The sequence below is a fragment of the Gorilla gorilla genome, chromosome 4, assembly GCF_029281585.2.
Source record: "Gorilla gorilla gorilla isolate KB3781 chromosome 4, NHGRI_mGorGor1-v2.1_pri, whole genome shotgun sequence".
NCBI lineage: Eukaryota > Metazoa > Chordata > Mammalia > Primates > Hominidae > Gorilla > Gorilla gorilla.
This window is the reverse complement of record NC_073228.2, coordinates 60,777,879-60,791,714: the sequence shown is the minus strand read 5'-3', so window position 1 is coordinate 60,791,714 and position 13,836 is coordinate 60,777,879. Positions and strand designations below refer to the sequence as shown.

General features: G+C 37.1%; 1 protein-coding gene across 13 annotated transcripts in view; it reads left to right on the top strand.

Moving 5' to 3' along the window:
* Window positions 1-13,836, top strand: part of RHOT1 (ras homolog family member T1) — a 111,428-nt gene that overhangs the window by 58,183 nt on the left and 39,409 nt on the right. For 6 of the 13 annotated variants that reach the window (XM_063706541.1, XM_019028243.4, XM_055388518.2 and 3 more), the window contains exons 14-20: window positions 867-967; window positions 2,665-2,795; window positions 3,778-3,861; window positions 6,790-6,909; window positions 7,981-8,183; window positions 9,219-9,314; window positions 10,979-11,101. In XM_063706541.1, the coding sequence (XP_063562611.1) occupies window positions 867-967; window positions 2,665-2,795; window positions 3,778-3,861; window positions 6,790-6,909; window positions 7,981-8,183; window positions 9,219-9,314; window positions 10,979-11,101 (858 nt within the window). Of the gene's footprint in view, window positions 1-866; window positions 968-2,664; window positions 2,796-3,777; window positions 3,862-6,789; window positions 6,910-7,980; window positions 8,184-9,218; window positions 9,315-10,978; window positions 11,102-12,578; window positions 12,693-13,836 lie in introns of all 13 variants that reach the window. The other 7 variants (XM_063706542.1, XM_019028244.4, XM_055388519.2 and 4 more) reach the window with 4 other exon arrangements.

The window sequence follows — 13,836 nt, the reverse complement described above, 5'->3', positions numbered from 1 at the left end:
GTGGACATTTTTCTGTATCAATAAGTATACTTTTATATATCTTAATGTTAAATAATGTGTCACAATATGGATGTCCTATAACTTATTTAACTATCCCATAATTATATATTTTTATCATTTTTGGATTTTTTTCTACTATCACTAGTATTCTGGTGAGGTCTGTTGTAGTTCAGTCTTCAGGTATAGCCTAAGGAGGTTGTTTTTTTTGGTTTGTTTTTAACTTGGAAGGTAGATCGCATAAAATATCCCCACTCTATCTAGATTTTACCAGCCACTCACCGCTTATGTTTGTAAGCTTAGTGTTTCTGGGTAGATGGAGTAGAGAGAGGAATTACCCACCATCTTGCATTCTTCTCCCTTTCTTCTCTGCATTAAGAATGGCAGTGTAGGGCCAGGCAGCGTGGCTCATACCTATAATCCTAGCACTTTGGGAGGCCAAGGTGGATGGATCACTTGAGCTCAGGAGTTCGAGACCAGCCTAAGCAACATGGCGAAACCCTGTCTCTACTAAAAAATTTTTTTAAATTAAAAAAAAAATTAGCCAGGCTTGGGGGCACATGCCTGTAGTCCCAGATACTTGGGGAGCTGATGCAGGAAGATCACTTGCACCCAGGGGTTCAAGGCTACAGTGAGCCATGTTTGTGCCATTGCACTCTAGCGTGGATGACAAAGTAAGGCCCTATCTTTCAAAAAAAAAAAAGAATGGCAGTGTAAGAAAAACTATGGTTGGGCACATAGGAAATTAAAGTAGTCTAGACAAAAATTACCTAGGTCTGGTGCATAAAGTTGTTTTAGCTATTGGCTTTTTTTTTCCCATAAATATTCGTTTAGGAACTTTTCACATTTTAAACTCTTTTCTTTCATAGGCTTACGACTTATTTAGATGTACAGCGGTGCCTGGAGTATTTGGGCTATCTAGGCTATTCAATATTGACTGAGCAAGAGTCTCAAGCTTCAGCTATTACAGGTAAGTATCTAGATACTGTTCAGCTCATGATTAGAGATATTTTTTAAGACTCCATTTTCAAATGTAACAAAGAGTAAGAATACACTCATCTTCATTAGTCTTCCATCTACACTCTATTAGTTTTCCTTGTGATCAGATCATTTCTTTTGTGTTGAGGTGCTTGATTTTATTGTTTATGAAAAGAAAGAAAGTAGAGACTTTGCTTCAAGTCTACTCCCTGGGGTTACTCCACTGATGAAAATGAGGAAGAGCTGTGGGCATTAAAGGATTTACCAGTTGATCTTGCATTTTAATTTTCTTTAAACATTAAAAATAATGCGTATTAACTGTTTTCTGTATTAATACAGCTTTCACAGATCTTGTAAGCCAGGCATTCTTGCCTAGCAATGTGCACCACTTAAAGTAAACCATATGTATGGAAATAGCAAGTTAAGGAACTGATCATTTCAAGAGTTTCTTATATCCCTGTTGGTGGAAAATCTGCCATATCTTACGGGAAGCCCTAGCACAAGAAGACAGCCTTTCTTAAATTGACAGAGCAGGTACCCTTTAAAATACTTAACCAATTAGACAGTATTTAATTCAACACCAGAGAATAAGAAAACAGTCACTAGCCAGCCATGAGGTTCTTTCACTCAGCACATTGTGGACATTTTTCTGTATCAATAGGTATACTTTTATATATCTTAATGTTAAATAATGCGTCACAATATGGATGTTCTATAACTTATTTAACTATCCCATAATTATATATTTTTATCATTTTCGGTTTTTTTTCTACTATCACTAGTATTCTGGTGAGGTCTGTTGTAGTTAAGTCTGCAGGTATAGCCTAAGGAGGTTGTTTTTGTTTGTTTGTTTGAGATGGAGTCTCTCTCTATCACCAGGCTGGAGTGCAGTGATGAGATCTCAACTCACTGCAACCTCCGCCTCCTGGGTTCAAGCGATTCAGCTGCCTCAGCCTCCCAAGTAGCTGGGACTACAGGCATGCACCACCATGCCCAGCTAATTTTTGTATTTTTAGTAGAGATGGGGTTTCACTATGTTGGCCAGGATGGTCTCAATCTCTTGACCTTGTGATCTGCCCCCATTGGCCTCCCACAGTTCTGGGATTACAGGCGTGAGCCACTGCACCCGGCTCTAAGGAGGTCTCTTTACCTCAGGAAGGGATGCCTGCTCTCCCGATGATACAGCATTGTTTTCTGGCATGCCTCTTTTACAGTTTACATTTGAAAGGATGGCTAACCCCAAAGTGTGTGTCCCTTTCCGTTTTATGGATCCAGCTCCAAGAGAGTGCAGATTTGAAATAGCATCTTTTAGTTTATAATATGTGACAGTTTATCACAGAAAAAATTAGATGGAATATAATGTTGGCTGTATTCTTAGTAATTTTCATTCATTTATAGGATATTTTCCTTATGAAAATATACTATTTTATGATGAAATAAATGTTTGGTTACTCGAAATTCACATTCCAGTCAACTTTCAGAAATGCATTTTTTCCACTAACTGGGGCCCTTCTGCATTCTGTGTACTTCATTCACATACAGCTTGACTGTTGTACAATATGTTTGTTTATAGATCAGCTACTTCATAAAAATAATAAGCAGCAATGCCCTATTTTGCAAAAGGTGGAATGGAGGCTCAGTGAATCTAAGTGGTGCATATTTAGTGGGTTTTTTTATTATTATTTTTAGTGACAAGAGATAAAAAGATAGACCTGCAGAAAAAACAAACTCAAAGAAATGTGTTCAGATGTAATGTAATTGGAGTGAAAAACTGTGGGAAAAGTGGAGTTCTTCAGGCTCTTCTTGGAAGAAACTTAATGGTGAGAGTTCTCGTAAAATACAATTTTATCCAACAAATTTTTATAGTTACAAGTTTACATAATGTTTTCATAGCCATTGACCTTTTTAGATAATTATTAGAACTCAATGGCCTGTATTAGTCAAGTACAGTCTAAATGTAACAGTAATCCTGTTGAACTGTCTTTGTTTCATTGATATTAGCTATCATTTGTCTTTTTTTAACCAGTGTTTAAATGGGCATTAAATGACTACAGATGTGAAAGCACCTAACACAGTCCTTGGCATGAAGTAAATGCACAGTAAATATTTTGAATTGAATATTGATATCTAGTTCTTACTACTCCCTTGAGTAAGAAGAAGAAGACATATTTCTTTTCTTCTTCTTCTTCTTCTTTTTTTTTTTTTTGAGGCAAGGCATTGCTCTGTTGCCCAGGCTGGAGTTCAGTGACATGATCATGGCTCACTGCAGCCTCAACCACCTGGGCTTAGGTGATCCTCCCACCTCAGCCCCCGGAGCAGCTGGGACCACAGGCGTGAACCACCAGGCCCAGCTAATTTTTGTATTTTTAGTAGAGATGGGGTTTCGCCATGTTGCCCAGGCTGGTCTTGAACTACTTGGCCTCCCAAAGTGCTGGGATTACAGGCATGTGCCACCACACCCTGCCGACATATTTCTAGATGGGTATTAATCTCAATCAGACCAGATTATGGTATAATGAAGATTGCCAGCAGGTGGCTCTAGAATATACTTTCAGTAATACGGATAGTTTCCTTCCTTTTTAGCTACTGCTTGTACTTTATGCAGAACAAATACATCTTTTATTTTAGGTCTTAAGAACTAAGAAATATAAAATCAATATCTCCTTTGTACTGATAAATAGTACACAGTGTAGGGAAGAATGCCGCTTTATTTATAACACACCTGCACATATACACAGAGGTGTTTGTATATTGTTGAAAACTAGTTACTGCAGATATTGAGATTTTCGGTTCTGTTTTCAGAGGCAGAAGAAAATTCGTGAAGATCATAAATCCTACTATGCGATTAACACTGTTTATGTATATGGACAAGAGAAATACTTGTTGGTAAGAAATTCTGTGGCATACAAAAATTACTAATTATTGGGTACATTTTTAAATGACTCTTTGAAAACAAATTGGCTTCAATTGAATGACTGTATGTAGAACTTGTGTGTGATTTTTTTTTTTATTTAATTTTTTTTAGAGACACGGTCTCACTAGGTTGCCCTGGCGAGCTCTTGGGCTCGAGGGATCTCCCACTTCAGCCTCCCAAGGAGCTGGGACTGCAGGCATGTGCCACCATGCCAAGCTTGATTTTATTTTTTTTCATCTGGTTTATTCATTAGAATTTTAAGTCTTTTGGCTAGGCGTGGTGGCTCACGCCTGTAATCCCAGCACTTTGGGAGGCCAAGGTGGGCGGATCACCTGAGGTCGGGAGTTTGAGACCAGCCTGACCAACATGGAGAAACCCCGTCTCTACTAAAAATACAAAATTAGCCGGGCATGGTGGTTCATGCCTGTAATCCCAGCTACTCGGGAGGCTGAGGCAGGAGAATCGCTTGAACCCAGGAGGTGGAGGTTGTGGTGAGCCAAGATAACGCCTGCCTGGGCAACAAGAGCGAAACTCCATCTCCAGAAAAAAAAAAAAAAAAAGAATTTTAAGTCTTTTTATCATGTGATGATTACATAGGTTTAGATATAAATAAAAATTCATCATTTAAAAAAATTAAAAAAAAAATTAAGTTGGTACACTTAGTTGTATGTTAGCTATACCACAATAAGAAAGTTGAAAAAAATGGGTCAGGCATGGTGGCTCACGCCTGTAATCCCAACACTTTGGGAGGCTGAGTCAGGTGGATCACCTGAGGTCAGGAGTTCGAGACCAGCCTGGCCAACATAGTGAAACCCTGTCTACTAAAAGTACAAAAATTAGCTGGGCGTGGTGGCACGTGCCTGTAATCCCAGGTACTTAGGAGGCTGAGGCAGGAGAATCACTTGAACCTGGGAGGCGGAGGTTGTAGTGAGCCAAGATTGTGCCACTGCACTCCAGCCTGGGCAACAAAGTGAGACTCCGTCTCAAAAAAAAAAAAAAGTTGAAAAAACTGAACTCCCCTTTTACTTTCTTCTACTTCTATTTTTTTTTTTTTTAATTTTACTTTAAGTTCTGGGATACATGTGCAGGTTTGTTGCATAGGTCAACCCATCATCTAGGTTTTAAGACCCGCATGCATTAGGTATTTGTCCTAATGCTCTCCCTCCCCTTGCCCCTCACCCCCCGACAGGCCCCTGTGTGTGATGTTCCCCTCCCTGTGTCCATGTGTTCTCATTGTTCAACTCCCACACTTATGAGTGAGAACATGCAGTGTTTGGTTTTCTGTTCCTGTGTTAGTTTGCTGAGAATGACGGCTTCCAGTTTCATCCATGTCCCTGCAAAGGACATGAACTCATTCTTTATTTATGGCTGCATACTTCTATTTTTGTAAAAAAATATTTCCTGTACTATTGACTAGAAATTAATATGAAAACCCTGCTAGTGCTTGGTAGTTTATCTGTAATCTGAATCAAGTTTATTTAGCAGGGAAGGGAGTATTTAACAAATATGTTAGCCTTTAAAATGTATAGGCTACTCTAGGCACACTGCCTATGGGTTAGCCCTGCTCTGCAAGGAGCAATAAAATCAAACAAACAATAAAAAAAGTACAAAAGAAGGGCTGAAAAGACACTATGAAATACAGTAGAAGGAGGGTTATATGGGCCAGGTGTGGTGGCTCACGCCTCTAATCCCAGCACTTTGGGAGGCCGAGGCGGGTGGATCACCCTAGCCTGACCAACGTGGAGAAACCCTGTCCCGGGCTGGTCTCAAACTCCTGGGCTCAAGCGATCTGCCCACCTCAGTCTCCCAAAGTGCTGGGATTACAGGTGTGAGCCACAGTGCCCACCCCTGAATTTTACTCTTGTTGGAGATCATTATAGCATAGATGGAATATTTAAGAAATTTTATAATAAGCACTGAAGAGTGGCAGTGAAACAGAACAAAAATGACCTTACTGTAAAGAGTCACTTGCTTTTTGTTTTTGATTAGTGGGGAGAAAAGGTGGTGTGGTAGAAAGAAAATAGATTTGAGAATCATATCTGAGTTTAAATTTTGATTTGATAACTTCTTAGATGTGTACCATGGGCAGCTGACTTAATCTTTCTAGCCCGTCTCCTTATCTGCAGAATGTAAACAATGCATGTAGAGGGCCTGCCCCCACACATTAGTCACTCACTAATACTAGCTTCCATAGAATCTTTTTTTTTTTTTTTTTGAGACAAGGTTTCACTTTTGTCACCCAGGCTGGAATGCAGCGGCGTGATCTCGGCTCACTGTAACCTCTGCTTTCCAGGCTCAAGCGATTGTCCTGCCTTAGCCTCCCCAGTAGCTGGGACTACAGGCACACGTCACTGCACCTGGCTAAGCTTCCACAGAATCTTAATCACCATTTTTAGTCTGCAGAATCAGAAGATACTTATTTGTCTATACTTTCTTTTTTTTTTTTTTTTTTTTTTTTTTGAGACTGAGTCTTGCTCTGTCGCCCAGGCTGGAGTGCAGTGGCGCAATCTCTGCTCACTGCGAGCTCCGCCTCCCGGGTTCATGCCATTCTCCTGCCTCAGCCTCCCTAGTAGCTGGGACTACAGGCACCCGCCACCACACCTGGCTAATTTGTTTTGTATTTTTAGTATAGGCAGGGTTTCACTATGTTGGCCATGCTGGTCTCGAACTCCTGACCTCGTGATCCGCCCGCCTCGGCCTCCCAAAGTGCTGGGATTACAAGCGTGAGCCACCGCGCCCAGCCTTGTCTATACTTTCTACTTTTAAAACTGGCCTGAAAAGTTATGCTTAACCAGTACTTTTAAACTTAGGAAGTCCAGGGAAGGAAGTAATAAGCTATCATGACTTAATATATCAATATTATGATACTTATATTTTTCATTATCTTTTTCTTTTACAAGTTGCATGATATCTCAGAATCGGAATTTCTAACTGAAGCTGAGATCATTTGTGATGTTGTGTGCCTGGTATATGATGTCAGCAATCCCAAATCCTTTGAATACTGTGCCAGGATTTTTAAGGTTTGTTGCTCCTACAGACTGACTGAATGTAACTTCATATGGACTTTTTATGGAATTGCAGTGTGGTGTTTCCTAACCACAAAAATGCAACAAAATCATGTGTATTTTAAAAATACATACATCTTTACCCTATTCCTGAAGGTTCTGGTTTTGTTCTAAAGTGGCAGAGTCTCAGACATACATATTTCTGAAAGTTTTCGACATGTGATTGTGAGGTGCATTCCTGATTGAGAACTTTTACATTAATGCAAGCTCTTCCTGGCTGTTAAAAGTTACATATGTCTGCCTTCTCTCTGATGAAAAAAAGAGTAGTACATATGGATTATATATTGCCAAATATACCAAGAATAACAGCCAGAGGAAAGGGATAAATCTGAAGCTTAGAAAGTCTATCAGTCACTTAGGGATTATCAGTAAGATTCAATAGGAGTAAAAAGCTATATGTACAAACGTGTTTATTCTAGCATTGTTTTTAATAGGAAAAAACTGGAAATAATCAAGATGGCTAACAATGGATGATGATTTACTGAAGTAAGATAAAATAATCTAGTGGAATGTTAGGCAATATTTAAATTAAAAAATAAAAACAATAAATGTAAAATTAAAAATAGTTTTGAATTCTGAAGAATATGGAGGACACAGTATTACATTTTTAAGTGGTTATGTCCAGCATGACTGCGACTGTACAAACACACATAAAAATGCATGTGCTCAAGGACTAGAGGTGATATTAAAAAATGAAAGTAGTTTTTATAAAAGAATTTAGGTGGATTTCTTTATATTTCAAAATATGTGTGTTTAATGTGTGTTTTTAATTACATGTATTTTTTTAATTGTAATCTAAGGAATCAGTATAGGTCTGTTTTGTCATCAGCATTGGAAAAGTGATCTGGATCTTATTTATTATATGAGATTTACCTAGACCACTGCCAATCTTTGCCTTTTGGTTCACTTTTTCGCTTTGAAACTACTGTTGCTTTGCCCATCTGGAGGAAATGCTCGGTTCACATTTAATTAAATAGTAATTTTTGAACTTGTTATCAGATTTTGATTTCATTTTTTATTCCATAGCAACACTTTATGGACAGCAGAATACCTTGCTTAATCATAGCTGCAAAGTCAGACCTGCATGAAGTTAAACAAGAATACAGTATTTCACCTACTGATTTCTGCAGGAAACACAAAATGCCTCCACCACAAGCCTTCACTTGCAATACTGCTGATGCCCCCAGTAAGGATATCTTTGTTAAATTGACAACAATGGCCATGTATCCGTAAGTACTTGCTGTCTTCATTTTCATGTTGCATGGTTCATAACATTGCATGCCATTATTAGCCATGAAGGGAATATCTTTGTCACATAGGAATTGTTCAGCAACAGAAAGATACTTTTTAATGAGAAGGTACAAATTTGAGTAAATGCAAGTTTGGTTTGAATGCCATAATAAAATGATATAAACAGTGCTTCTGACAATATCTTTATATTTTTGAGCAGGCTGTAACTATCTTAATAGAATAGTACAATAAAACACAACCCCCCACCCAGCATTAAAAAATAGTTTTACTGGAATAAAATGGGTTTGGCATCATGTTGTTTTATGCTTATAAAGCATTTTCATATGAACAGAAAGTTTATATTTTTCTGTTTTTGACCTTAGGTATATGAAGTTTTCTAAAATATTAATTTATGTTGAAATTGTGGGTATGCTTCAGTTAGGATATGTCTTTTTTAAGTGCTGTAAAGAGTAGTTGTAATTGGAATTTCTACTGTATAAATGTTTTACATTAAGTGTTATGAGCCACAAATTTCATGTACATTTATTATATATCTATACATGCATATGCACAAGCACATAACTGTGGTCATCTCTGTAGTTTACTAACTGCCTTAAAATTGCATGGTTCTTAATGGCATTCGCCTCAAGTAGTGTGTTTGTATAAATTCTGTTTTGTAACAAAATAGTTTTTCAGGCAGTGCGTTTCTCAGGACTTTATAGCTTATTCTACTTATTCTTATGTTAGTCTCTAAATTATTTTTCTTCTTATGAAAACTACAGTGTAACATAGAGTAATAATCAAACATTGCTATAAACCAAGAATGACATTTTTCAAAAAGGTGTTGATTTGTACAGATTTTTAAAGTCAGTTAACTTTACTGCTATTTTATTACCTAATACTTTTTTTAGATGCAACAAACCCTTGAATTTCTATTTGTATTCGAAGACAAGTCATTCCTATTATTATAGAATAACCAAAACCTTATTTATGTTTTACCTTTGCTTTAAAACTCTCATGTATGTTATCTACAGAGAGGATCATTACAGAGACAGACTCTCCCGAGACATGGGCCACACTGATAGAATAGAGAATTTGAGAAAAATCTGGGTCTTTCTAAAAACTGCTTTGTAAGTTACTTTTTCTTTATGACTTCTGTGGGATTTTGTTGATATTTTCTTAGAGAATGACCAAATCTCCTTTCTTGCCATAATTAACATTTAGTGATTATGTAGAAACGCACTGCTTGGTCAGGCTTCCTGCCTAGCTATATATTACGTTGTCTTCCTTACTACATAAATGTACTTCTTTAATCTTGTGATTACAGTAACTGCAACTCTGTTTTTACATCTGCATTTTTAAAACATTTTACTGTAATTCTGTTGTGTGTGTGTGTGTTATATGATAAATGTACATACATGGACCACTTGTTTATATGGTTAATCCCAAACTACTTCTCATGAAGCATCTCCCTGTTGCTAAGCATACTTTGCATCTCTCCTTTTTGGTGGGTGAAGCCTTGTGTATGTTAATCAGATTTGATTTATAAAATAACAGATGGATTCCAGTATGACAGCTGGCAGAGACTTAGTAGCAGTGATTTGTTCATCATCACAAGTCAAAAAAAATGAAAAAAAAATGAAAAAGGAATGTCTTGGGCCTATACAAGTTTTTTTTTTTTAATTCTTGTTTTTCTTCATATTGGGAATTAGGCATTATTGGAATGCTGCTAATCGTTACAACCATGCCACCATGTGCTGTGGTCTCATCAGAGCTCATAAGCTAAGCCAAGTCAGATTGGGCCAGTCTTTTGACTGAGAAGCCTATAAAAAAATGTTCAGGTGTTACAGGAAGTGATGTCATTGATTCATCAGGTGGCGCTCTTCTGAGTGGGTTCTGAACCAGTACCTCTTCATGGGTGGTGTGATGGCTTTGTATGAATGAGTGGCTCTGACCACTGAACAGTCATTGGAGACCCCCTACTTTGGTAGTTAGAGCCGAGGTGAAATGGGTTGCCCCCTGTGCCTGCACCAACTAGTGCAACTCTCCTCAACCAGAAAGGAGTCAGAAAGCCTCCCTAAATTTCATATCTGATTTCAATTGGATCCATTGTTGATTTTACATCCTTACCCAGAGTTTCATACTGTCATATATAGCTGCTGTGTTTGGGTAGCAGATGAAATCAACCCTATATTTTATTTGAGTAGAAATTTATAAAGCACCTTGATTTAGTTCCTTTGAGAGCCAGGGTGCTTGATGAATTAAAGACGTTGTTGTTCACATCTTCTCAGGGTTGAATACACTTGTCTTTTGACTCATTTGTATATTTATCATTCTTCTCCTTCCTGGTTTTCAGGCATGTGTGTATGCTGAGGGAGGAGGAGGAGGGAATGGTTATTTAAACGCTAGCAAACTTTGTCCTTTTGGTGGGTGCTTATGGCTTACTCAGTTTTTCTTTTTATTAATTTAGACGAGGGTGCCATCTATTGCTGTGCATATTTATTCCACAAAAATTCATGTAATAATAATTCCATCCCCCCTCCAAAAAAAGCAAAAGTATCAGCTAATTTTCCCTAGATTTTCTACAGGGAGGGAGGAGGAAGCTATTACTATTTATTATGTTTTTGGTAAATGTGGAATTCTGCACAACTTTAGCATGCCCCATACTGTCCTTTTCCTTTCTACAAAGAGTGTTGCTTATGCCTAAGTCTTTTTTTTTTAAGTTGGCACACCCTGACTTGTGCCATATTTGTAAGTAAGAACTCAACTCCTGTCCTTCTGTGTGTTTTCGCAGCCATGCCCGGTTACGCTGTATGTGCACCTGCAACAGGTGTACATTTTGCATCTGTCAGAACTTCCTCAACTCAGACTTGCTGCAATCTGTAAAGAACAAAATCTTCACTGCAGTTCTTAACAGGTTCTTAACTTTATTTACTGGGTACCAGGCATTCTGTTAAAATACAAAAGAAAAAAGCGGATAACTATTTATTATACAGATACTCACTACAAAGACAAGCTGACTGATGCCCAACTAACTTCCACTAAAATTCTCACTGTGATGACAATGTTTAGTTTTGGAAGCATCCTTAATAATGTTTTTAAATTAATAGGTATATTTAGAGGACTATAAAATAAGATTTTGGATGTTTTTTTCATAAGGAAGATAAATTATCTTTCCTATTAAAAGATAATATGTATAGGGAAATTAAAATTTTTTGGCTGTGAGTTAATAGATTAGGACTTTTGTAGTAAAGAAAAGACACATTAATCCTAAATGAAAGATATTATACTGTACTCAGCTTACAATGAAATAATATATCTCATTAAAACCATAGTAATGCAAACAGTATTTTGAGTTTGAAACAATATTCTATTCTTGAAACCATTTATAATTATAATCTGCTTTTAAGTACCTGGAGTGTTTATTTGAAAGAACATGGTTTCTAGACATGAGGATAATAACCAACTTTAAGAACTCAAAGGAATGTGGAAAAGAGAAAAAGATCTGTAGTACTGTTTTTTTAGGCCTTTATAATTGAACCAAAAGCATGAAGTAATCCTATAAAGTAATACGCTTTTAAGAAAGAAAGAAAAGAAAAGGATGCATATATTCCCTCAAAGCAATAATCTTGGAAGGTTGTATTCTTATGCTGATCATGCTACCTTTGTTCAAATCAGTTTTACATTTTTTGAGCATTTAAGAGCTGAATACTAATTTGTACCTGATGTCATATGTGTATGCATTAGGTTTTTGAAATCATTTAAAAGTCATTGGGAGCTGGGCTTGATTAAGATCAAGCTAAATATTCAATTTTGGTTAGAAATGGGTCAGTTATTTGGCTCACCATTGGACACTCACTGAGGGCTAGACTTTAACTGTATCAAATGACCATAGTTTGTATCCACCAGCAATATAGTGGATGTGTCTATGAAACAGTGAGTTTATTTCTTCTGTGAGTCAGAAACTGATTTTGAAGGCATTCTGAGAGTTTCAGTGATGTTTTGAGCACTAACAGCTCTGGAATAAGAATGCAACCATCTCAGGTGACTGCTTTGAAGGGATCACCACACCCATTTGGTGGCAAAGTTCTGCTTCTGTGCTTTAGCACCTTGTAAAGTAGTAACATAGACAGATTCTCTCATGATGACTGACAGAAAATGCAAGGCTAGTTCAAACCAAACAACACTCAGGTGCTCCAGTGTTGGGAATCGTTGAGTTGGAAGAGATTCTAGAATTCATCTGGCCTAACCTCCTGTTAGAATGCCTTCCTGCAAGCCTTCCTGAGAGAGTGCTGTTTATCTGCTGATGGCTTGCCTCATTGGAAAGCATTTTTGCTTTTGCTTTTATTATTTTTTTTTAACTAAATGTTTTCCCTATAACTTTCTCTCTTTAGTTTTAGTTCTGCCCTTTAGAACAACATACGACTATCCTACTCCCTCTTCAACATAGCAATCCTTCAGGCATTTGAAGACGGCCATCATGTCTCCCCTAATTTTGTCTTCTCCAGGTAGAACATCCCCATTTCTTTCAACCTTTTCTTAAATTAGATGGTTTAGTGAACTTATCATTCCTGGTTGTCTTCATCTGAAAGCCCCTTAGGTTTTCACAGTACCTCTTAAAAGGTGCCACCAAGAATAGAAAGCAGTGTTGCAGTTGTAGTGCGACTAGTCCAGAACAGTGGGCAGCTGTTTTTCACAATTAGGACAGCATCTGTCTAGGGCATGAATTAACTTTTTGGCAGTCCCATCCCACTGTTGACATATGTTGTCTTGGGGCTAATTAAAGTCAGATGTTTTTCATATGAAGAGACAGATGTCCCCTCCTTTCTGATGTGTATTTGACATTTTTTAGTTGATGCTTTAAATCTAAATGCAGATACATATATATCTCTATTAAATGTCATATTCTTCTTTTTGATCCATTTGTTCTAGCTCAGTCATTTCAAACATTATTTCTGTCATTTGTCCCATTATATATTTCTCTAAGCATTGTGTTATTTGCAAATTTGGTAGATATGTACTGTTTTTCAAGTTACTGATAAAAAATGATGTTGAATACCCAGAGGTTGGAGAGAGAGAGAGTGCTAAACTGAGCAAGCCCTATAGTATTCCACCAGAGAACTCTTTGTCAATGACAGGTTCAAAATTCTTGGGGAAGGATTTTTCAATCAATGAAAAATATGTTATTATCCAGCCCACATTTTGTCTTCCTGTCTTATCAGATATTTCATGAAGGATTTTTCTAAAATCAGTATATAATTTCTTCCATATTACTCTGATCTACCAATATCATAATTTTATCTAATTAGCAAGCAACATCTATTTGATGTCTTATTTTGGTGAACTCACCTTGGCTCCCCATAATTGCTGATCACAAACCACCTATTTTATTACCTATTCTAGAAACTCTTGATTGTCCATAATTACAGATTGATTCATTGTCTGTGTCCCTGGTGACAATTTTATTCCTAGATTGGTTTAGTTAGCTTTCAAATAAAATTGATTTAGTTAGCTTTCAGATGAAATAGGACAGATGTGCATTAAATGAATACTATTGTGCATAGTAAATTATACAATGGCCCTCAAAGAGAAATCAGTACATTTTGGTCATATCTATTTATAAACTGGTAGTAATTTAATGGTGATGTCAGC